The sequence below is a fragment of the Enoplosus armatus genome, chromosome 15 (genome assembly GCF_043641665.1).
Source record: "Enoplosus armatus isolate fEnoArm2 chromosome 15, fEnoArm2.hap1, whole genome shotgun sequence".
In the NCBI taxonomy this organism is placed as follows: domain Eukaryota; kingdom Metazoa; phylum Chordata; class Actinopteri; order Centrarchiformes; family Enoplosidae; genus Enoplosus; species Enoplosus armatus.
Window position 1 is genome coordinate 2,193,514 of NC_092194.1, and position 26,490 is coordinate 2,220,003.

Below are 26,490 nucleotides of genomic sequence, written 5' to 3' on the forward strand. Positions count from 1 at the left end.
GTAAACAAATTTCTTGTTTTTTGACACAGTTGACTGTGACAGCAGATAGAATCCATACTTTCAACATTTGATTTATTTCTGTATACACATTTGTTAACAGTGTTGTAGTACTGCATTTGTCTTCCTCCTGACACCTCCATAGAAAAAGAGAACGAGAGGCAATGAACCAACATACAGTTTTGCAAAAAAGATAAAACCACCACTGTCTGTGCATCAATAATAGACCTTTTCTTTAAGAGATTGTTTTTTGTTTTTTTTTCTCCCGTGGTTGACATTTTTGAGGGGTTAAGTTCTGATCTGATGATGAAGAACCGTTTGGCATTAAAGAGAACATGGTCCAAGTTGAACACTGTATACTGGACTTTTACTGTACTGTACTTTACGGTAGAATTAGGATGGCATGCATTTTACAATCAGTTGCTTTTCACCAAGAGAACCGGCCACTTCTTGCCACAAAGAGTCAAGAGTCACTCTGTCTGTCAGACAATGAGAATAATTGTGGTGAATCAGATGCCGGAGCGAGCAGATTCTATGAGATCTGCCCATTGCATTTTGCTCGCTTGGTATCATTTTATACACAGACATAGTTTTCTTTTCTCGCTGTTCTGTTTGTCATTTTTTTTTCTTTTGTTCAAAGCAAAAATAAGTTAGACACCACACTTGTATTATGTATAAACCATAAAAGTGTCATATTCTGATACAACAAGAGTCCTTTTTTAGTTTTACAATGACGGTGTGCCTGACCCCCTCTTGTTAAGCACTACATGTTGCTTACATGCTGAAAATGTATAAGATTATGAGCCTTTTGTAATTAACAATTTTACAAAAAAGTTTTTTTGTATAATGCCAAGGATCACATAGCTCTAAAAGTCACTTAGGAGAATGATGTAGCTGTGAAATATTTCTATACTGATAACGTCTCTGACCAGATAGAAGAGTAAGGTCTCTAAAGTTGCTATTTAGCCTTGTCATTATGCTTACAATAGTAAGTGTGCTTTATATTACAGTACATATCATCAGTTCAACTACTCAGCACAGTATAAGATTATTCAAGTTCCACGTTATACCATCATTTGTCATAGCTCCTCACAAGGAAACTGATAGGTAAATGTTCTCTTAGTGCTTTCTGTCTTCACCGTCTCGTGTTCGCGAAAGTCTCACAGTCACACGTAATACTCCTTATCCTTATTTTTCTGTTTCTTGTTGCTGCCTTTCAAGCTCTGCTGTTTGTCCTTCATGACAGCGCCATTGCTCTGCACAGCTGAGTTGGTTATGTAGTTCCTGCTCTCGTCCACCTGGTAGGAGCCTTCATCCCTGTTCCTGTACTTATACATGGCATACAGAAGGATGAGGATGCACAGGGCAGCGGCCGCCACTATTCCGATGACCATCCCGGTGGTGCTGCTAGATTCACGGACCACTTCCGAGGGCCCTGGAACTCGCCTGACGCCCGGCTCTGTGGGGAGTGCTGTGGGTATATTACGGAACATTGGGGAGGTTATTAATGGGCCCCTCAGCTTGGTGCTGTCTACCTCAAAGGATGTGGGCAATGGGAGCAACACTAGGTCGGGCTGGGGTTTTAGCTCGCGGTTATTCATTTTGCCAGCCGGCTGTTTGGCCGGAGCATTGTGGAGGGTTGCGGTGGAGGCAGAGGTGGCGGTGGTGCGGCTCTGGTCGGCGGTTAGTGGTATGGCGGTAGTGGTAGTCCTACCGCGTCTGGAGATTGAAGGTTTGTTAGGTCTAAAAGTCTTGGGCGCATGAGCTTTGTAGCCACCTTCAAATCCTGACGTGGACAAGGTCTTATCTGTTACCAAGGAGAAGGTCGTGTAAAAATCTTCATCATCAGTAGGGGGCAGGTTAGACTTGAACGCTTCCCCAGAGCCATACCCCGATATCACCAAGCCATCATCATCACAATCATCGCTGCCTCGGTCCGACAAGCAAGGTACCCCCGCCTCAGTGGCCTTGGACAGGGACTCTTTGGTGGTCTCAATAATGGTGAGGAGTGGGTGGTGGGTTGAGGGAGTGGGAATGAAGGGTGCACGAGGAGCTAGAGAGGGGGTGCGCTAATGGATCCTCAAGTACTGGGATGACTAACTCAGCTCCTGGGGTTGGAGACAGACAAGCAGTCATGTTAGAGGGCAGAATGGGAGTTTTATGAGACACACTAAACCGGACACACCTGGACACACAAACAAAACAGGCAAACGACTGAACGAAAATCCACGACAACAAGCTTGTCAATTTAAGACTGCTAAATCAAGGTATGAGCAGTTTTAAAGGCTTAAGAGGTGTGCAAGGATGAGCCAGAAAAAACAAGTTGCTTTGGGTGGTTATAGTTTAGTGTACTTCATTCTATCTCAATATCATTTAAGAGACTTTTAAGTCTTTTAAATTATCCCTTTATTGGATGAGAAGGAAAACCTCTAATAGTAAAAAAAATTTCACAGCATATGCAGTGACATTCATTTGGATGAACTAAAAAAAGGTGCTTTCCAAACTACAGATGTCTGTCCTAATAGAATCGACTGCTCAGTGACTCTCCAGTCATCTTAAGCCTCTTGCTTTTTCATGGTCTCACAAAAAAAAAAGAAAAAATTGCAGTTACAGTTCTGCAAACATTTCTCGGAGGCAGAGCTGCTCTGGAAGCCAAAGTGATTTCAGTCCTTGAGTTAAGTTCGTCGCATGTCGTCGCCTTGAAGGGTTAAGATGGAACCATTTGTATTCTGTATGGACAGGCCGGGGATCAAGTTTGTGCAAATTTCACGAATGAGGCCAAGTGGGCTTTTCGTGTATTCAAGACCATCCAGGCATTCCAGATAATGGAAGGTCAACGGACTAGATGACTAACTGGATTGCAGAGAGTCTTTGTCAGGTAACAGGGGGGACACTGAGCATGCCAGTTTCATTTCACTGGGCTTCCCTTTGCTGTTTTCTTGATTAAAGATTAAAACAAGAAAAATATTTTTATTTACTAAGAGCAGCTCTGTGACCAAGAAAAAAAAGCAGTTTAACTGTAATTTTTTAAAACTCTAATTTTAAGCTTACACGATGTCAATGGCAGATCAAAGTCACCCCCGAATGCTCACCCTTTGCGAAATACTGGCCTGAGTGAAGGACGTCGCGACACACACTTTCACCAAATGCGTTTAACGGCTTCATTTTGTGGACGGCCTCTCTGCTCACCAGAAGGCCAGGCCCCCCTAACAAATCTATTTAAAAATACGTACACGCCCCTGCTTTATACCACAATTTAAGTTTTTGTCTTCTTAACCACAGGTCAGTGTAAAAGGTCAAATTCTATTCCAACTGAGAAAAATGTCGGAAACAACACATGAATGTAACATGAACATTCATTTCTTGAATAGTGCGCCAGCTGCGGCGAAGCTGGCTGTTGGTGGTCAGCGAATGCTTCCAAACTGTAGGCCCAGCTTGCTTGTTAAACAGTGAAGTGTCATTGCCTATGTATTTGTTAAAAACAGAGGGTGTTTGTAACTGTAACTTACCCAACAATGCAATTCAATAACACCAAAAGGGTTCAAATAACCACATTTGTTGTTAATGATGTTGCTCTGTAGTTTTTTTCCCCCCATTTACAGGCTATAGCTGCACCTCTTGAGCCTTTGCACATTCTGATCGTGTGGAACAACAAATTGTAAGATGCAAGTAGTAGGCTTCCTTGTGCTCAGAACTCATTTTTAAGAAGAAACACTTGATTTACTCATCATGGGAATGCGATCTCACGCAGGTATCTTTGGAGTGAACTTTCAAAGTGCCATTGACATGGAAAGTGCGCACTGCCATCAAAGTGCGTGCACACTGCCCCTCTGGCGCACACTCTAAATCCTGCGCAGGTTAAAGCAAGCCGCTACGCGATTCACAAACCACCAAGTCACGGACACCAACATACACATTCACAAGCACACAGCTCAGCTGGACATAGGCCATTTTATTCGATTCATTCGATTCCAAACAGTGAAACACTTTCAAAAGACCAATTCAGCTGTCAGCGTCCACATGATCGGAGATGCAGTTTGCAAGCCTTTCGATACGTGCTGCTTCAAACAGAGGTTCGTCAGATCACACTGCCTCTCACGTAAAACCCTTTTATAAGAGAGTGATGCATGTATATTTCTTAAAAGGTGGTACATGTAGCATTTTGTGCTCATACAGGGTATTACTAAATGCTCAGTAGGAATAGTGAGTCAGCCTATATTTAGTTTATGAAAATGTTCCACTCAGGTTTCCCTGGAACAAAATCCTATAATTGTACCATAGGATTTGATCCCGCCGAATCACATTTGTTCACACACTTGTGAGTTGTTTCCTGTTTATTTGGACTAAATTGCTAAAGTTGCTGCACGTGGCACCTGCCGGCGTTCACTCGCCACTTAGCTTTTAGCGCGAGATACACCCAGAATGCGAACTGCATCTTTCCGCAAACAACCAACAATCCAAAGAGAGTGATACATACTGTGCATTGTCAACTTACATCAACAAATTGCCCGCATGATTTAGGCATGAAGAAAAGAATTTACAAAGGAAAAAGTTGTGTAAGAATGTTGGATAGCCGCTTGGTACCGTTAAAGATCATTTTTATCCATTGTAGATTGTGTTCTATCTTAAAACACGACGGTACAGGGAGGCAACAACACATACATCCACACCACATAACATAAAAAATAAACACCATAATTCTGTTTTTTTTATGTTTTGTTTTTTTTCCTGGTAAATAATTTGTTTGGTTTTTTTTTTACAAAAAAAATGTGTATCTACATTTTTTTTTTTTTTTGTCATTGCAATAGACTTCAATCGTATCTAAAATCTATTCATGTTACAGTTTTTGCTTAAATTGTCATTTGTTCTTTAGTGTAGAGTGGATGGATGACTTTATATTTTAATATCTCTAAAGACAAGGGAGAAGGTGAAGAAGGGGTGGGACCTATGAACATACTACATAGGAAATGAGGGTGATGAGGGTGACAGTGTAAGTCAGTTGCCATGTCCATGTAAAGGCAGTACGAAGCGGTCGGGCGGCATTAGAGCTTTTGGCTGTAAGGAAGGGATGGGGATATACAAACAATGAGCAATATACATGCCCATCTACAGAAAAGAACAGAAGAACTCTACCACTGACAAGTCTGACAAACCCTAAACTGCAACTTCTTAGCCATGCAATTCATTTGTTTTTTGTCTTACAGTGAAAATATTATTCAGCAAAGATGATTTATTTTGTCAAAATAGTTGTTGTTTTTTTAAAGAGAAAAAAAAAATCTGAAAAATGGAAGATATGTGAAGAAGATGTGTGCTTTTTTTTTTTTTTAATTCAATATTAGTCAGGGAAAGCATACTGTAGGAAATAAGACACACAAGTTAGTCACTGAAGTAGTTCCAAATCCAAAAAAAAAAAAAAAAAAAAAAAGTCAAATTATGTCAAAAAATATTTCACACTGTGGTCTAAATGTTATCGGATTGACCAAAAAAAAACAAAAACAAAAAAACAAACATAATTAATAAGCCAAAAACCATAATCAGAACCAAAAAATGCCAGTGATCAATTGGATAAATACAAAAAAAAAAAAATATATATATATATATATATATATATATATGACCAGTCAAAAGCTACCAAATGAAAAAACGTTAAGATGAGAGAACAAAGCCATTTAAAATTTTTGCACACACTACAACCAGATTCACACAATAGAAAACAGACACCGCTGAGAGAGGCACTCGGCTGGAGGGCGGGCTCCTCTCTCATGTGTTCCTTGATGACAGACCTATCTGTAATGTTAGTCTTTAAACATGAACCGGCCGTGCAGTCTGGGTGTACATCAGAGAGAGACGGTACTTGGCTGAGAATGGGTCTTTCTTTTTTTTTACTTTTTTTTTCTTTTGTTATTTTTTTCGGTTCCGTTTTAGTTGTACTGCAGGATGTTGATGCATGCTTAAAGTAAGTTGCATTTAGGGAAAGTAGAAAAGAAACGACACAGCAAACCGGGGGCAGGTAAGACTGACCAATGTTAGAGAAATAGGAGACGGACACTGTGTCCCAATCCCTTACTAGAAGACGTGGGTTTAATGGTTAATTAAGCTCATTAAGTTGACAGTTTGCACTGGCAAGAAACAACGTGCGACGCTCATGGAACAGCGTGCGTGCAGACAGACATTAGTCAAACTGCAACTTGGTGAGGCTACAGCCAATCGTCCTCCGTTTCTGTTGTGCGTTGCATTGTGGCGTAACAGCACCCATCATTCAACTGACGTGTTTGAGTCACTTTTCCAGTGTGAACGCAGTGCAACCCCCACCCCACCCCCCAAGCGAACATAATACATAAAACAAATAAATTAAAATGTGTGTGTGTGTAGTATGCAATTGGGACACAGCTCAAGTTTAACCAATAGCAGTAGGGGAGGGAGGGAGGGAGGGGGGACAAAACCAAAACACAAAACATATATTAATAATATTTTGTCATGTACTGCATGTGGAATGCAATTTATTCGTGATTCACGTATGATAGAGAGTCAAAAGGCAAGCTTAAAGCTGATACCCGTAACATTGTGCGTGTTGTCACCGGGGGGGGTGGGGGCGGGGCACGCTCCAAAGATGGCCGTTGGAAGTGGAGGTTTATCGGAGCCTGCCGCGGCAAAACTTGCTCCGACTAATGAAATTAGGTACTTGACGGACTTCAGCTGTTGAAGTTGATGCATGCAAATCAAATTGGGGGCGGTCAGACTCAAGTTTAGGCGTGGTGCGAAAACAGCGCCACTGTCAGCTCCCCCACCCGGACGGACACAACAGCTTTCGTTGACTGAAGAATATTACGGACAGCAGCTTTAACCCCAGAGTGTCTTTTGACTTGTGAGTCGATATTTTTGCCTAATGAAACCCACATGCTTTTTCCCCACGTAGGTGAAAATATAATGGGAGGGGAAATTCCATAAGATGGCACATATCTGGCTAGTCTATGCTGATGAGGCCAGCGGCTGCCTCGAGGGCAGGACATGTTTCAGAAAAAAGGTTTTTACAGATTCATTTTAATGGGATTTATTTTAGGCAGATGCTATCTGCACGCCTGGATGTACATAGCATTACTTTACATCGTGCTTCATCTGTTCTTATATTTGTTTTACATTGTGGTGCTTTCTTAATCATTTCTAATAATAATTCATTACTACATTTTGAGGAACCGTGACGCTGACATAATGGACGTTCTCTACCCAATATTGCCGCTGTTTGTGAACGCGTAAATGTAAGTCAATTTAAATTTTAGAGATTCATTTATCCAAAAATTTGCAGTGCGTGCCCTTTCAAACATCTTCTCCATCGACGGGATTAGCTATAACTTTCCTCGATCAATAAGCGCACCTATAGCTGCCATACAGACCGCAACACCACAACAACGTATATAAATTTAAAGGCATTTTGAACACTTTCTAACGCACGATAAAACATCATTTATCAGACTTGTGGAAATGAAAAAACTTGTTTTTCAAGCTTATTATCAAAATGACAAGGGCCTGCCACTCTGCGTCTGGGTCCCCGAAGCTATGACGAGCTGAAACTTGTCGAACCGATGTCAAATAACGTTCCCTGCAGCCTTTAGAATTGCATTTATGGTCACCGTCACTATCACTATTACATTTTAAGGTGAATGAGAAGGACTGTGTTTCACCAGATGGTGAGGAGGAAGACATTTTCATACTGTTTTTGGCATTTTGGCAAAAAGTGTGGATGTGGTTCAAGTGCATGAATCTACTGGGTGTAGAGCGAGTAGTGGCACGCACCATCGTGTCAGTGCTTTGGTGTCTATATCATATAACGCTTTGTCCTAGTTACAGACCCTTTTGCTGTTGTTTAGTGGCCAACGCTAGCTATTTGTAGCCGTTGGCCTCCTCGCTATGGCGCAGCAAAGGGTCCAAAGTATTTTGGTTACCAAACATCGACGCAGCTTTGCTGTGGTTTAGTGTTGACTTAGCAGCCTAACTAAAGAGAGAACTTGTGTGGGTCTAGACAATAACTCCACCTTTCATTTGGCACTGTATTTGTAAAATGGCATTGTGACTCTTAGTAGATATGGCTGAAAGATGTATGAGAAATTAACCTGGGTGTTAGTGGGGGAAAAAAAATAGTATTATTAATCACTGACCATGGGGGTGTTTTTGTACCGATATCATATTGTATTTATCAGAATATCTTTGGTCTCCATATATTCATATCTCATATCATCTATATGCAGTTCACAGTGTAAACTATTGAAGAACCCTTCTTCTTAATTGCCATCTTATGAAATTCGCCGAAAGGCAAGGAGAACACAACAGATTTACAACAGAGAACAGAATCACTTTGATAACTTCTCCAGACAAACCAGACAGACAAAACAGCCACACAGACAAAATAAAAGACAAGTGTGGGGGTAAGATAGGCGTCATTCGTCATGTTGCTGCAACCGCAAAAAAAAAAAAACGTGAACACGAATGCAGACAAAGCAATCAGGTTAGTCGAGAAGAAAAAAAAAACAAAAAACGGGGGCATGGAGTCAAGGAGAAATCCAAAATGCATGCACAGAAATCATCAAAGGTCACCCTGAAGGGAATGATTTGAAGAGGTTGCTAAACCATGGTACCAATGATTGCTTAAGCAAAAAATTAAAGTGGAAAAATATTAGAATTTGTGGCAAAAAAAAAAAATCTTTTTATGCCATCTACATTGAATTCTGTTCAAATGCAGTATAGCATTAGGGAGAAGGTTGGTAGGTGAAGGAAAGGCACCGGAAGACTGAATTAGAAGGGGTTTCAAATACAACTGCCATCAGTTACATGTTTCCCTGCTCAGGATGAAAGAAGTTGATGGCAAGAAAATATTTTTTTTTTTGCCTTCTTATTTGCTTCGAAAACAGAAATAGGGATGTTTGCATTAAAAGCCACATGGCACAAAGCTGCATGGTACCCCAGAATAGATGTGGAAACAGTTACGCCCCCCCCCAACCAAGACGTCATGCCACGCGTGATGAGGCCAAAATACAAGAATGCGATTTTGGATACTTGGCGAGTAGACGGGAGTGGTTTCACAATTCAGACGAGACAAAAAAACAAAACAAAACAGGAAATAGCATTGACTCCCAAAATAACACGACAAAGCACATCTCAAACCAAGGCATGCCACTGTCAAAAGGGATGTTAGGGTTAGAATGGCGTGAATTTCTGTGTAAACACATGACTGGATGACTGGGGCCCTGTCTTTGTCTTTCTTCACAAATCCCCATAAAATCTCAGCCTACACAGCACAGTTGTAAACCGATTTACACCACAACCTTTCACATACTCTTTGAAAAAATTTGGGAATGACCTTCAAGATGGGGGGGAGGGGAGAACCAACTGGTGGTCGGCAGGACACAGCACTACAATCCTCACCGACCACGTGGCTGAATGGGGCCGCTTTGTTGCCGGGTTGGACTACGAGCTTTTTAGTTGCAGCTCAATTTGCGTCTACGTTTTTATTTTTTACATGTGGATGTACACCGTTTGCACCCGAACACCAGCCGTTTGAAGGCGTTCTGTTCGCTTTCTGGGTGCACATCATGAATTCAATTACTTATGAGAGCATTCCAAAAAAAAAATTACTTTGAAATGTGTTGTATTTTAAAGTTTAAACTTAAATAAAACCCTTTAGAAATAGGATCTAACTGTCATGCACCCGAGGAGGACGTGTGACAGTCCGATCATCTAGCGTGGAAGTGACTCGCTGTTGTTCAAACTGGAAATTCCCAAATTCTTTCAAACTGATTCTCCGAGTCGTCATAATGCTTAAACATTTTAGAGTTTGTGATATTCAGGTACAAAAAAAGACAGAATAACAAGTATACCTACAAGCAAAAGTATGACCCAAAAATAAAAGAAAAACTCGTACACAGAAATTCAATGATATCTGTTCTCTATCACACGTACCGACGCAAGCCTCTAAACATGGGGGGGGGGGGGGGGGAGCAGGGGAGGACACACACAAATGAAAACAAAAAGCAACGCACATCACTGCAGTCTAGACAACACGCTCCCATGGCAGAAAGCAAATTTCAAAAACAAAGAGTGTCAAAATGTTTCAAAATGAAGGTCAGTAGAGCGGTGAGTGGCAGGAGCAGTGGACTCAAACAGGATGTGACACATTTCGCAGCATCAGCGCGGAGAACATGGCTCACCGTCATACAAATTTTGCACATTTGTGATGATGGTGTGTGGTAACCCTTGTTGTTCCTCTCTGCAGACAAAATTTGTATGCTTGTTGGTGACCACGTTAACCACTTTGGGAGACCCCATGTGCAAGTGTAGCTCATGATATTAACGGCCTTCTGCGTTTCCGCCGTCGACTAGCGACATTCTAAAAGAACTCTCCGTACGACCGACGCACCAGTTCAACTCTCCTCAATTCGAATTTGAACTCGGCCTTTAATAATCCATCTTTCCGTGGATTTGGTCGCGTGGAGCGCGGCTTGCCGTGCTCACTGCGACTGCATCGGCTGCTTTAATGAAGTTACACTTTGTCTAACCATGGGGGTGTGATGCTTTGAGGATACGTCGATCCCCTGGCGCAGATGAGTGAAAGCACAAAGAAAGCAAGCAAATGCAAACTAACCTAGCCCACCTGCATGGCTAGTGTCACACTCCTCCAGGTCTTCGTCATCACTCGAACACTCTGCAGATGACACAATGTCATCTGCCGTATGCTTCATGGGCAGAACGTTGGTCATCAGAGGTCACAGCCACAGCAAAGATACCCAAACACAAAGAGCCACCAGCAACGAAAACAAAGAAGACACACAAAGACAAAGGGAAAATATACAAAACGAGTTAGAAGGTGAGCATGAAAGTTCATTTTAGACCTTGGAAAAAGTAGTTTGACAAAAAGATCTTAGATAAAGGTTCACTTGTTAGCTTTTTGCGAGTTTGCTCAGGTGTCATGGAGATGGCTCGGCCATTATCACGTCACCTAAGTATGGAACTTCGATCACATGATAACAGGTGGTCATGTATGGGTGGAGATGGTAACCTCCTTCTCTGTTCAAGATGGTCTCTGGTGTCTGGTGTCTGATGTGAATGCCCTCCTTGATGTTTCTCCGGTCTTCCACTACCCTGGTCGATGACCTTTGGCCTCTTCCCAGTCGGTGCTGTGAGTGGTTTTGGTTCACAGCCAATGTCTGTTTCCCGGTGTACAATCAGCCCCCCCCCCCCAACTTTATTTGGTTCATACCAAGTCATACAACACCATGAAGGATAAGCAAACCGAAGCAGAAAGAAAAAAAAAGGAAAGGGGTACATGAATGTTTGAACTAACAAGAGCTTTTCAGGGCATTGTCATCACAGTCCTGATGGATTTTCTGATTTGTGTTTTCATAGTTGTTTCATGTCTCATCTCAGCTTTTCTGAGACCACTTGCATTTATTTTTTCACAAAAACATATTCCACATATATCCACTATTGGTTGTAGCGCCCACAGGCATTTTGGTGTGCACCTGACGATGCCGGCATCTGCCGGCTGAGATGGGCCAGTGTACGCCGCTACAACCTCTCTGCAACGTTCTAAAACGGTTTCCTCTCATCGCGAACCTTTGGTCTGAACTGGCCTTTAGATCAGTTCACTCAGTCTCTTGTCCAAGGTTCTAAATGTTTCGTGTGTTCCTTAGTCTTCCTGTGCAGGAGGGTCATCACCACTGGTCTCTTATGTTGTAAATAGTGGTTAGAGTTCACACTGAGATACTGGTTTGTGTGAGTAGGTTTTCCGTACACTGCGGCCGTTATGCTCCTATCAGCAACTCATATAAACACAGGTGTCTGAGAAAGACAATGGTTGAAAGCTAATGGAAAAGCTGGTAATTGGGCCGTGGATAAGATTTTATTTGTCATCAAACCTGACAAGCAAAAGGTAATTCATGGCAAATGAAAACTAAACAATAGCAATTGTACAAAGCATGCATTTTCTACAGCTAATCCAATACAATTGATGCTATGCTAATACAAGCTTTTATGTGAAAAAGCAGCAGTTCGGATTGCATTAACAATTAAACCAGGTCAAATGCAACTTGTGAGAGCAAACAGTAATTAGACTGATATCTGGAGGTTCCCTACTGTATGTGAGCCCCGCCACTCAAGAGATTATAGAATCTGAATGGAAATATAAATAAACATAACAAAATAGCCAAAATGGTGGGCCAAGAGGACGCTGGGCCTCAGGACACATTCTCTGGACGGAAGTCTTTCCTTGGTAGCAGGGTTGCAATGACCACTCTGCTGTTGGGGAAGGTGGTGGAGGCTAACTCTATCACTCCTCTGAGTGACCGGCACCTGCTGGCTCCTCAGGTCGTTTGAGCCAGTGTGGATGACGATGTGGCTTGGGGATCCCAGCTGGTCCTCTTGAAAGCAGGTCCATGGCATGTTTAGCCACTGTGTGGTTGGGGAAAAGTTTATTTTCATTTATGAATTTGCCATTGGAGTCATGGGGGGATGGGGGAGATCTGAGGGTGGGCTGTTGAGTTGGTGGGTTCTGGTTGCTCTCAGTGGGGCTCACAAGATTTTGGTTGTGGTCTGGGTGTGAGTCCAGCTGCTCTTTCAGGGTCCATGTAGCTCTCTCTCTCTCTCTGGGGCAGCTGGGAGTCAGGGTTTTTGTCACTGGTTGCAGACTTCTTCTGTTGGGCAGTTTCCTGGATAATAAACTGGCAATAAATCCTGGTACACCGGACAGCACCATTCAACTAGTTGACTGTTTTTCTCTGTACCGATCTGACAGAACAGAGGACTGATGCATGAAAAAAGGAGGAGGCGTGGGCTTCACGGTGAACAACGATTGGTCTGACAATGGAAATATTAAAATACTAAGCCATTCCTGCTCATCTGGAGTTATTGTCAATCAAATGCAGACCGCACTTTCTACCAAGGGAATTTACATCAGTCAGCAGTGGTCTACCTCTCACCAGAGGTGAATACAGTAGCTGCCCTGTCAGATCTTTACAAGGACTTGAACTGTTCACAGACCGGTAATCCTGATGCTGAGGTCAAAGTATGTGTACAAACTACAACACATACCCCCAGTGATGGGAGAGGTCAGGAAATGGTCAGGCCAATGAGTGGTGGATTTAATTTGTCAAAACAACAGAAGCAACTGTACCTAAAACTACGGTTAAATCATTCCACAGCCAGAATCCATGGATAACCAGAGCCATCCAAGATGCCATGAACACGCACACTGCATCCTACAATTTAGGGTTGCAGTCTGGCAACATGGACAATTGTAAAGCAGCAGCCTTTTATGTAAGAAAAGCAGTAAAGGAGGCAAAAAGGGACAACAGAAAGAAAGTGTAGTGGAACAACAATTCCATGAGGACAATCCCAGGATCATCAAGAGCGTCCTGACAGGGAACATCACTGCCTGGTAGGGAATAGCACCAAACAGGACCGCAAGGCCCTGCAAAGAGTGGTTCGTTCAGCTTAACGTACAGTAGGCGGTGCTCTACCCTGCCTACAGGATATTTACACCAGGCGTTGCAAGAATAAGGCTAGGAGAATCAGTGTCACCTCACAGGGAGAGGGTTCTGGGTTCAAACCCCCTGGGGCCCTTCTGTGCGGAGGTTGTATGTTCCCCACTGTGCCTATTTGGGTTCTTTCCAGGTACTCCGGCTTCCTCCCACAATCCAAAGACATGCAGGTGAATTGATGACCTGCGATAAACTGCGATGAAAATAATAATAAACTGAAACTTCGATTGCCTGAAAACCAGCTATCAAAATGCCCATTTACCCTAATAAAGTCCCTTTAATAATTTTTCTGCATTAAAGTATGCCGATTTGCACGAAAACAGTTGGGCTGATCTCTGAGAAAAGTCATAGCACACCGATCATGATCAAGCCACATGATTTGATGTATTTTGTGGGTATGTGCTGGCCACAGTATGGGACTAGTAGCGGGATAAAAAAAAAAACGATATGGAAGATGAATATGTAGAAAACTGCATTTCCTGCTGAAGATGCGTGTGAGTGCTGACAGCTGAAATCAATTGCAAAGCATTGCTGAAAATGCAGAAAACTGTAATGAATTTCCCTGAAATATGTGGTAGCGAAAATGTAGAAGTGTAAAACTTAGGAGTTGGAAAAAACTAAAATTTGAATTATATCTGCACTATATCAAAATTGATGACATTAAGCATTCAACTAAACGCAGATCACTCTGGAAATTCATTTTGGAAATGCCACAAATTATTGGTGTTTTGGAAAATGTATAATGTAAGGTATACCAAACTTTGCAAAAGATACTAGGATATGATATACCTATGAGCTACATGGTACTCTATCAGTGTAAATTTACTTTCACTGAAGAAAATGTAGGAATAAGGGATAGGTATCGGGTCAAAATATTGTTAATAGCTAGTAAAAAAGCTATCACAAGGGAATGGGGTAACGTGGATGCCACAGAGGGAAGAAAAGACATTATTCAGGACCCAAAACAGCGACAAAGACTATGGAAAGGACAACTGATTTAGTTAATGAAACTGTGAGAATGGAGAGACTACTAAAAAAGTAACTCTTCCCCATTTTTTTTTTTTTTTTACATATTCTTTTGCTTTTAGGTTTGTCTGTTGGTTTTTCTGTGTTCAGATACGTATAGTGACTGAAAGTAAGTTACAGGAAACCAGGGCAACGACCTTATATTTAACACATCGATTTACCACAGCTAACAATGACACAACAACAGCTAACTAGACATACAATACTGAAACAGAGAAGGAATTAAATGAACACAGAACTGGAGGTAGCAGGGGAAGTATGCAGCAGACAAATGAATTAACCAAAATGCAGACAGTAAATTAGTGAGGCAGCAGGTGATAAAGCGGTGATACGTTTAGAATCAATTTGGTTAGGGGAAGACACTTGTAATTTCTGAATTCATTCTGTTAGCAGAAAGGACGCGTAGCCCACTTGTGTGTCCATGGGTGTCCATCAGGAGGACGACAAAACACTTGAAAATCAGGCGACCGAAATTTGTTATGTAACAAGAAACAGAATGGGCAAGTCCCCATGATACAGAAAAGCAGCTAATATGTTCCAGTGACAAAAAACCAGAGCCAAACCTCTGAGGCGCTACCTATGTACCTTCTAACTTGGTTACTCCACCCCCTTAGCGGCCAAAGGCTCCATATTTGGATTTGAACCTTGGGACAACTTCTTAAATAACAATACCTTGTAACTAACTAAAACTACAACATATGGATATTTGATTCCAGAGTGTCCAAAGGATTAAAAGGACATCAAACATCATATGTATATGGCCAACGTTTAGATATTGATATATATATAACTTCAACAAACATACAGCTGGCGGCATTTAGTTATAAATGATCATCTAATCTAGATAAGAGTAATTAAAATGACAGAAATATAGTGAAATGCCTCGACTTGCTGTGTCTTAAGAAAGTGGATATTGCATTCATCCAAGAAACTCGAGTTTCCCACTTCGAGGATAGGCTATACAAAGTAGCTGCATCAGCCAGTAGTAGCTCCAACTCTAGGGGGACCGTTATTCTGATCAGAAGGAACTTGGCTTGTATGGTTGAGAGGATGAGTAACGACACATCTGGTTGCATAGCATGCTTATGGCCATCCATATACTGTATGGTAAGGAAGTAGCTTTGATAGTCACTTTAAGAAGGCGAGGAATCAAAGGATCCGTGAGTTGGAGGGGAAAGTCTCTTGAGAAGCTGCTAAAAGTACTCAGAATCAGTGAATGGGGAGTTAAAAAAAAGGCCAACGATTTGTTAAGGAGACAAGCTGAATTCAACATGCAGAGTCAGACAAAAACTACCACTTTAATGGAAGCAAACCAAGCTATATACATAGAACTACAACAAAGCCAATCTCGAGCATCGATAGATATGATCTGATTGCCCATTAAAGGACTTATCCGATCCAAAAGAGGTAAATGCCACATTTCACTCTTTCTACCAGGATTTACATAAGTCAACTCTCAATTTTGAAGCAGAGAAATTTAAAACGCTCTTGAACAATCTGGATTTGCGTGCTCTAGATGAACAGGAAGCGGCAGACCAGGGTCTCCCCATACCCTTAAAGGAACTGACGTTTTTGTTGCAATTCAAAAAAACGCAGCGACCGCTACTGCTGAAGCCAGTTCATATGAATGTTCTAAAGACTTCTATGAACAAAGCAGTACAGATTCCAATGGAAAGAAAACTCACATTTTTATGCGAATTGTGCCCGCTGTGTCTGAAGAAACAAGTGCGAACAAATTTGAAACGCCACAGTTGAAGCCTCCGACCCGCCTTGGGAAATGCGGGTGAATGATGATCATCGCAAGAAGAGTAAGACATTGAGCCAACAGCCGCTAAATTCCTCCACCCAAGTCAAACTCACAGCATTTTGTAAAGGGCCGGTGGCAGCGGTTACCTTCCGTTTCCCAACAACAAGTAGACAGACTTGCACCAGCCTGGTCTGCTATTTAAAGGACGCATTATTCAGAAAGTAAGATGCGGCTACCAGGGGTTAACCGCACTGTAGAACACCTGACAATCTCCGTGAGGGGATGAAGGCCGGGAACAAAATTAAGCCTACCGCTGTGAGAAAGAGGAGACGGAGGTTACGCACTGTGACAGTCCAGTGAGGAGCAGAGGAGGGGGGGAAAAAAGGCATCGCCTCATTTAGGCCTATGATCTTTATTGTTGTGAATTATTAAGACTGAGAAAACCTGAGACCTGAGCACCCGGACAGCCCCGGTACAATTTAACCACCGCTGGTTACATTCACAGGGACGCGCAGCCTCCTCCTCAGTTAAATATCAGTGCATTTGCCGGTGCACCTGGCTTTTAAGGGGAATGGGAGTTTAATTCATGTTATGCCCTAAACACAACTATGATTAACGAAGAGACAGAGACTTTGCACTCTAATGACAACCGGCAGCAGATGAGAGGAGAACAGATTTAAGTTTCGACAGCAGCAATACGATTGGCCGATCTTGGAGGTCATGGAAAAATCTGGTTGGATAAGAGGGAGAGTAGCAGTGGTAGTTGTAAAGACTGTAGTAGCAGTCTGCCAGTAGAAATGGAAACAGCACAAAGTTTGAATTTATTAACAGTTAAAAAGGACAGAGGTCTCAACTGAAAAAATGGCTCAACATCATCACTTTATATGGAGCCTGAAAGTGCCGAGTCATTGAGACAGAGGGAGAGGAACCTGTAGAAAGTTAAACTCAAAGACGAAACCACCATTCAAAGCGGGTCGTGTGGCATTGCCGAACATGTAGGTGGATTTGCGTGGATTAAGTTAAAAACGACAAGAGTCAGTCACAGATTTAAATGCCCCCTCATTGGTGTCAGAGCCAAAATATCATGAGAGTGAATTGAGCAGTTGAAGTGATGTGGATGACGTGGACGATGATGCGGAAGTTGTGCGCGAGAAATGAAAGTCGGGGACGTCAGGAGGGCTGAAGCGCAACATTTTGAAAAGCAGGAAGGCGAAAGGAGGATCAGTGAGTGACATCACGGGTCATGTGACACTCTAAGCGGCGCAAGACACCCATTAAAAACTCAGAAAAGGACTGAAAACGTAACATAATCACGATATTTCAAGAAACTGTTGTAGATTCTTAAAAACATGCAGACAAAATATGCAGAAGTAGCCTTAAAGTCAGCCTTGTCTTGTCTTGTCCATGACCCCTCAGTAAGCTCCGTTAAACGTCTTTTATTTTGAAAACCGTGAAACGCTGAATCGGGATGCAATGCTATGTGCTAACCAAAGGCCTTTTCCCAAAGGCACTCTGTCCTGATTCACACCTTGGACCGGCCACGCTGCTTGATTGGTTGCTCCAATCAATTTCAAACAGGCCAGTTTAAAATTCTAAATGATTGCGTGATTCTCTGCAGCACTAATAAAAACCAACTCAAACCGTCTGTTCAGCATGCGCCCTACAGGTTTCGGACAACTTCCTAAATGGAGTGATGTCTTGTATGACTTGTGTATCCTACGCACATTCGTATGTCTTTGTTTATCATTGTGTCTTCATGAAAATATTGGGTTGCACCACCTTTTGAAGCAGTTTTTCTTCCATGCAAATTATGAGCATCGTTCGTGTAAGTCCCTGTATGTATAGCTTTCACAGAAGTCTATCCATACCTGTACAGTTGAGGAGGATCTGTGCTTCCGTGTGGTAGTGGTGGACATCATGGTAGTGGTCTCAATGAAGGTAGTGGACATCTCCGGGGACATGGCCGTGGTCCTGGCCGAGCCTGCCACACTGGGCACGTCACCTACCAACCTCACGCTGCCGTTGATCTTGATGTTAGGGTTGCCCTCGGCGGCCATGTTCAACACCTTGAGGCCATTGTAATAAAGGCCAGACAGCTGACCCTGAAAGGGTCGCCCGCGATCGCTGCCACCAATTGCGACCGTTGCTTGAGTGTTGAAAATTGTTAGCTGCCGTCCTAGAGGAGACATCCAGATTGTGAGTTATTTCCAACAGAGAAAAGCACCTTTTTTTGGCTGCACCATTCATTGGCAGCAAGACTAAACGCAGGGCCTCATTTTTGTGGCGGTGCAACGAGCAGCACAAGCAGTGCATCAACGGGTTTCCCGAACTTGAGATTCTTTCTGCCCATCTATGTGGCATTTTTGTTTTGCAGCAAGATGTTGGTGGAAATTGGGTTTTAGACATTGAACTGAGATTAGAAGCCTGTTTCTGGTTTTGGTGATTTTGAACCAACAAGAGCAAAACGAAACATGTGCGGCAAATAATGGAATAATGCTTCAAATGCAATTGAATAATTCGAATTAAACACTCCCTACCCGGTGGATGCATTTAGATGTGCATAAAAGATGACACTTAATGTGGTTAAAAGCAGTCTACTGATATTGATATAAACAAATACAGCACCTGTGGTCCACAACAGCTTCAACCCCTGCAGCCGCCCGAAGGCAGCAGGACACCACTTTGCGCTGGTCGTTGCACTTGCACGTTTAGATAGGAATTTAATAGGACCCTCAGAGTCTACAGCCCCGCCAGCAGCTGCATTAATATCTATGATAACATTTTATAATAAGACATTTCCTTTCAATTTATGTTTTTTTATGTATTGAATTACTTTGCAATTCATTGGTTTATTTATTTACAGTTTGTACCACTGTTAGCCTACATGAAGTTCCATATAACCCTGTTCTCCTCTCCTCTTGGCTGCCCCCCCAACAACCACCACCATGTTCTGCTTGCAGGTTCCCTAGCCTAGCCCCTCACTCGACAGGCCTGCATTAATGTGATATCTTCAAGGTTGACGTGAGTATCACAGAAAAAAAAAAAAACTCTAAAATCATACATTTAATCTCTCCTTACAGAAGTGCAGGTGAGGTTTTTCCACATGAAATCAGTATAGCGAGCACACACAAGCACAGAAACACGTTTGTCTGGAATTACCTTTGTCTTGTAGCCACTCCTCTACCGGTCTGACGTATTTGAAAGGGATTTTCTTATTGGCCATTTGATAGCGTTCAATGTCGCTGTTCCCTTTAAAGTTTAAGAAGACATTTATGAAAACATTTATTGGTCATCAGCAAAGCAAATATCACTTTCCCCCTAGCATTTACAATAGGTTTAAATGATTTTAGCTGACGATTACATCGTTATTGAACACGTTTTAGTTACAGCACAACCAGGCACACTCATTATCGTTGGTATTTATACGAAAACAAACAAAAATTAATTGGATTAAAAAAAAATTAATTCTTTGGCTGTTGATGTGCATGCTACAGGTGTAACAGTCCTGGCCTGAAGCCACCACGCCGCCATCTATCTGTCAGTGTGAGGGTTACGTACGAGGGGCCCGTTTCCGTTTATATATTTCATTGCCGTGTTAAATGTGCGACGATGGACCTTCCCTTTTGAAGGATTGAGGATTTACGCAGCTCTCTGGAAACGTAACGCTCTTGCTAACGTTCACATTTCTTCTTTTCGGTTTGACCCTCAGCAGTCTTTGGAAATCTCAATAGCACATGCTTTCGACATCACCGTTAGCGGAGGAGCCTAATTTGCGGTAAACAATGGGCTGTGTTCAGAACAGCCTACTATGTACTATAGACAAATGCAGTATGCAGTACTGTACTACATGCTGCACACTGCTTCTCATAGCAGCGTGCAGTATGAAACTGTCAAATCGATTTATTCTGCAGTATTCCGGGCCGGGCTTAGCCGGTTTCCATTTTGGAGCAGCAGAAGTAATAATCATGCAGGTTTTATGCCCCCCTGTCTCACGAAAGTCGGAACAAACTTTTAAATGAGGCCTTGTAGATCGAATATGGGTGAAGATTCAGTAACTGTGTCGCTTATTTGTCGCCTTTTGTTTGCATACTGCATACTACGTGCTACATGTTGGCCAAATCAGTACGTGCTGCTAGTGTAGGGGGGGGGTGTTTCGAATACAGCCAGTGTTTTCGTTGAAGCATGGTGGAATTAAATCTCAGTGAAAATCGGTGTATATTTCAGTAAAGACCTGGAGGAAAATAAGGATGAGCCTGAGCATGACTGAAAAATAATAATAATAATAATAATAATACATTGGAAATAGCATTTGCGATTGTTGAACTTTTCTGGCCTTTGATTATTAATTAATTAGTAATACGACGGAGGCACAACAGGACGTGGCACCTTACTAAACGCAGCACAGAAGGGTATAGCTAAACATTACTTACAGTTCACTGGGCAGCATGTGTGTTTACGGAAATTATATGTATGTCAAAGGATGCAGCGAAAGCTTCACCTTAATACAAGACATCATGTGGACACACAGTATATAACAGTAACCCTTTTAGTATTAAGCACATGAGAAGCATTTCGCCATTCCAAACATCACAACAAATAGGTTCACATCATGACTTTAAAGCCTCCTCAGTCAGACCACTGGATTGAGTACTTTAGGAACTGAAGTGGAATGTTTTGGCATCTGATACGTCTTTAAACTCATGGAACTCTTACTCTAGTAATTAACCTTATTTTAAAAACACCTAACTCTGTGTTTGTCTTAAAAATGGGCTGGGAAAAAATATTAGAGACACCTTCCGAAATGAGCATATGCAAAGTTGCGCAATCACCTCTCTAAACACTTTAATGTAAATAAGGAAAACATTAGAACCTTTGTGAAGGTAGAATCTATTGCAGCGCACCAAATTAGTCATGAGGGCACAACACGCAGCTAAAGCTTCAACAGGTCAAAAGACGTGCGGAGAGAGGACCCAATCACTGCAATACAACAGGAAGTAGAACCAATAGAATTCAGGCTCTCCGGGTTAATGGCCCGTCAACAAACAAACGTTCATATTGAAAAGAAAAATCCTGGCACAATGACCTCAACAAATAGCCACGGCTGCCCAAAAGAAAAACAATGCACCAACAACTGAAACAGAACCAGGCAAAGTAATGGAATTGATAGCCCTGACCATCTTCTGCAACCCCCCAGGAACAGAGGAAGAGACAGATGAGGATAGCACTACATTATCTCACTGATAAAACCTGGAGAAGGTGAAAGGGGATGCATATATCTTTTCAGAGCCCATCAGTATCCCTCCAGTGGAGGGCGCCACAGACCCTGAAGTCGGACCTGCACCTTTGCGCATCTCAGATCAAACCTGGATGGTTTGTCAAACTAGTGTATGAAACTGGCTGGTTGGGCGAGATGCTCAAGATTTTAAATGATCACTGCCACAGCACTGTAGGGTCATCATCAAAGTTCAAGGGTACTTACGTATTATACCAAACATTGTGGGCCATGACCAAAGCGACTGAAACAGTCGGCCAAAGGCAGACTTATCCCAACAATGGATTCAGGTATATAGGCATTTTTGTTTCTTCTACTCTTGATGATATGATAAAAATGAGACCCAGTGGTGAATGGAATTAGAAGAGACCTTCAAAAATTGATATGATAAAAATGAGACCCAGTGGTGAATGGAATTAGAAGAGACCTTCAAAAATTGAGGTCTTTATCAATATTACTACTTGGATGGGTTTACCATTAGAAAGATGAATATTTTACCAGGGTTTTTATCCAATGCAGATGTTGCCCAATTATGTTCCAGTTAAGTTTTTCAAATATAGTAACTGCAATTACTGGTGGACAAAAGGGGGTTAGCACTTCCCAATATAGTGTGCTATCAGACAGAATGGATAAAAAAAATGGATGCAAGCCTGTTCTTTTGGACATGCCATTTATAAATGATGCAGTTTCACTACAGGGGATGAAGGAAAACCTTATAGTCAGAAATACTCTGGAATCAGGTACATAGGCACTTTGGGATATTGAATCAATACTCTTATTTTGGCACCTATTGTATGTAATCCTGAGTTTGCACAATCTTGTTCAGATGGTGGCTTCAAAACATGGAGGGATGCTGGCATTTCTAAAATACAGGATCTCTCTTTAGATGGGACTCTTAAATCCTTCTCACAACTCAGGCCTCGACTCGACCTTCCTCAAACACAGTTTTTCCGCTACTTACAATTGTACTTCCAATTTGTACTGGAAGTAGGCAATAATTATATATATATATATAGGGGTATGAAAAGCATATGTCCATTTTGCCATTGGAAAGACTATCACATGTGTTAAGAGGTACTCCTGAAGAGTTTCGTAAGGGACCGGTCCCCAATAGCAATATTCCTGAATGAGCAATGGTTAAGAGCAATAAGTATGGGGGCAACTAATATAATATAATCATATAATAAGTACATACAAGTCACATTTTTGTTGTTGTTGTTGATTATATGTTTAGTTCTTGTTCTGTGGTTTTCATTATGTCTCTCCTTAATTGTGGGTCTTTGTATTGTATTGTTGTTATGTTGGATTTCTGTCGAACACATAAGATATTGGAATTGGAAGCAGATGCTGCCCAGTGACCCTCTCAACTCTCTCATAATGGCATTGTTACACCGACACCGTCAGATTGGCCGACGATCGCGATTGCCGACGTGTTTGTGCAGCAAAGACGTAAAATCAAAATGATTTCAGATTTCAGATCAGAGTGACTCATTGGGGTTGTACCTGACGGGAAGTGTTCATTGATCGCCCAGTTATCCACCTGCAGCGTAGCATTACCCCCATTCCTGGTGAAGCGGACAACATGATACTTCCCATCGTTCACCGGGGTGCTGCTCTCCTGCACACTGATATCCACTGTGCCAATGTTGAATGTCACCCCAATTTTGCCTTGTTGCTGAAATGACAAACACAATTATTCACTCTAAACAGTGAAACATAGTTTTTTTTTTTTCTTGTGGAACAACACTTGTATTACTTATATTATAATACTTAATATTACTTAACACCATTTCTGAAAGTCGTTTCTTTTGATAATTAGACCTACAGTTAATGCAGATCCCCTACGAAACAAAGCTGAGGCAAACATGCAGAACTTACTATGTGCAGCATGAGATAGTCCCCCAGACCGGGCGCGCTGTCAATCCTGACCAGGATGCCATCTTTCAGCGAGGTGCTGAAGCCCACGGTCAGCCTGTCCGTCCTGGTGCTCGGCCTCTCGTTGGCCGGCCACTTGAATGTAATGAGGCCTCCTCCTTTGCCAAAGATGTACGTCGTCCCAGCTGAACAGAGCAGGAGGAGGAAGAAGCATAAATGTGAGGTAAGGTGCTGTGACGGCTAAGTAAGATAATACAAGAACAGCATGTATCGTCACACTAAAAAGGATGTAGGATCTCTTTAGAGCACGCCATGTGAAACAAGCTTTCTCTGACTCACTTATACTCCCGTCTCGTCTCTCCCTTGTGTGAAACCGCCTACTACACTAGCAGTACGTACTCATTTGGCCATAATGTTGCATGTAGCATGCTGTAAGCAAACAAAAGCAAAGCCTGCTGTATAAAAAAAAAAAATCTTCGGTATGCATCGGACCAGTCTACCTCACCTACTGTGTCCCACAATGCAAAGCCATGTGAACTTTCACTTATTTCCCCTCAGCAGTCCACCAAAATCCGTTTCCGAACAAATCGGAGGCGAGAAATAAGCCACCCAGTTCCTGAATCTTCACTCATATTAGATCAACAAGTCCTCCTTTAAATAGCCAATCAAAGGCCATGTTCAGTATTCTATCAAATAAAGGCAAAATGCCCCCAAAAAAATTAAATTAAATAAAGTAAAAAAACTAATAAATTCAAACCACTGCTGCTGTTGGAATTGGGATGATTGACGAGGAGATGCATTGGTATAGTTAATCAAATATCCCTGGATGATAGTGTTAGTTTACAGCAGGGACAAGACACATTGCCCCCTCCCATCTGGGCCACGGCAATGACGCAACCATGTGTCAACAGACAGACAGCTGCCCGGACAGCCAGCTGAGTCTGTGTGTATGTGTCCGCATATGAGAGACAGGGACAGAGTTACAGAAATTCTGTAGTGATGAACTATTGGTAGAAGGGTGTCTCAAAGAAAGAGAACTTTCGAAAAATGGGCTGGATCGTTTGGGTGAAGTTTTAAGCCTCGGTATGCTTGAAACGAGAGCTTGTCAGATCGTCCAACAGCATCTGAAATACGGATTTTCAATCTTTCTCAGCCTCTCTTTCCTGTTCCTTTCTTCACACACACACACACACACTACTTTTATCACTTTAGTGTGAACAACAGAGGGCAACACCATGATTGTGACAGCGTGGGCCCCCATTTGACCGATTCATTGCGCGGAACTACAAAGGCAGTTCTTCGAGAGAGATCAGGGAGGCAATGGGACGCAGCGTGGCTATTCAGAGAAGGCAGAAACCCTTTTGACTTTAGACGAGACGCTGGACACACGAGTTACTTTGAAACCCTTGACCCCATGTGGCTGTGCATGCGGTTTTACCTGGACACCCCCAGCTACTCCCAGGATTCCGTGAAATAGCCCGGGGCTTCCAAAGCTCCCACTTTCTGGATTATCATCCCGGATCACGGGAGATTCAAACTCAAGGTTTTAACTCTGCACATGTTTGGGGTGTGTACTCTGAAAATGTACATTTTCTATTCAAAATGTTATGCTTTTACATGCTTTCTGATAAAAGTCATATTGCTAAAAGGAAAAAATGGGTATAAATAGATGGAACACACAAACACACACTCGTATTTATGAGTTGGCATGCAGCTTGGCTGCTCTCTCTGGGCATGAGATGTCGATGTTGCTATGCCCCCTAGTGGTAAATAGTGTATATGCATTCAAACCAAAGGGAGCATGGTGAAACCATTATCACCATTACATGTGAAAAACGAGTTCATTGCCTCATTAGGCTCTCATTAGTCACTGTAAACAGCCCTCAACACAATTTATATGTCAGATAAGCTGACATAACCTGGTGTTGTTTTCTCTCCAAGTTCTACGTCCACATCCTCTGTAATGTCACTCTGCAAGTAACTGTACGTAATGTCACCGTTTCTCTGGAACAATATACAGGGTCAGTGTTATTAACATATGTGCAAACATAATGCGACGCAATACCAGTGTTGCCTTTGCGATGCTGCACTGCAGTGGCGGTTGTTCATTGATTCTGTGTTATCATGTGGATCAAAGTGAACAACTCGCCACAATTTCGCAGTCAGTGGGACTACGGTGAGTGCTGTACAGTATCATACTATACAGTGCACAATGCACAGTGATAGGCAGTGTTGGACCAAATACCATTCCATCTCTATCGGGTCAGTCCTGCTGATGTGATACAACATTTCAATGAGACAGAGGCAGGGATGTGAGTGCAGAAGAAACACACATTAGGCACGTTCTCTCGTGCATTGGACTCGCGATATGATATTCTCAACAGCAGTGACCATCAATCACAAGACATACAACTACACCCCCAGGGATGGAAAGAGTACTAGAATATTTCACTCAAGTAAAAGTACCGTTATTTTAAAGAAACTTTACTCAAGTACAAATAAGTAGAAATGTACTTTGAGTAAATGTTATTGTGTTACTTTTTCAAAAGGGAAAAGGGGGTGGAAGGAGGTGAAAGAAAGAGTTCTGTGGGACATAGGGCACACGTGACTAGCTGAGACAAAATGACTCAAGTCAGGGGCTCAAAAGAAGAAAAGCCAAGGTTCGGAGAGAATGAGGAAATGAAGGGAGCAGAGAGGCAACGGCGACATTTCAGGCCAAAAACAAAGTGTGGGGAGGCGGCAGGTGCGACAGGCGAAGCCGAACGTGGGAAAGGTGAGGAGCCGGACACTGCTGCACTGCCCTTATGAGGTTACAATATTGCAACCTGCTGATGTTACTAATGCCTAAAGTCAGCAAGAAAATAATCAGACTGTTCTTATAATATCATTGCCCCCCCCCCTCCCCAGGTCCATTTCCCCAGGTCCTTCTGCAGACTCACAGTCGGAGATAGGTGCGCAAGATGGGGCCGCACAGGAAAATAGGCCTATCCCACGACTCTGGACTATGGCCAGAAAAGATCGTTCTCCAGATAGGCTTGGGAAAGAGA

General features: G+C 42.4%; 1 protein-coding gene across 1 annotated transcript in view; it reads right to left on the reverse strand.

Annotated features, from left to right (window-relative positions):
* Positions 1-1,163: 1,163 nt before the first annotated feature.
* The window catches only part of nrxn3a (neurexin 3a), a 121,080-nt gene continuing 95,753 nt past the window's right edge, over positions 1,164-26,490 (reverse strand). Inside the window, 7 exon segments of the mRNA XM_070920600.1 lie at positions 1,164-2,066; positions 2,068-2,105; positions 10,631-10,721; positions 18,165-18,472; positions 19,456-19,545; positions 23,072-23,243; positions 23,447-23,628. Coding sequence (XP_070776701.1) covers positions 1,164-2,066; positions 2,068-2,105; positions 10,631-10,721; positions 18,165-18,472; positions 19,456-19,545; positions 23,072-23,243; positions 23,447-23,628 — 1,784 coding nt within the window.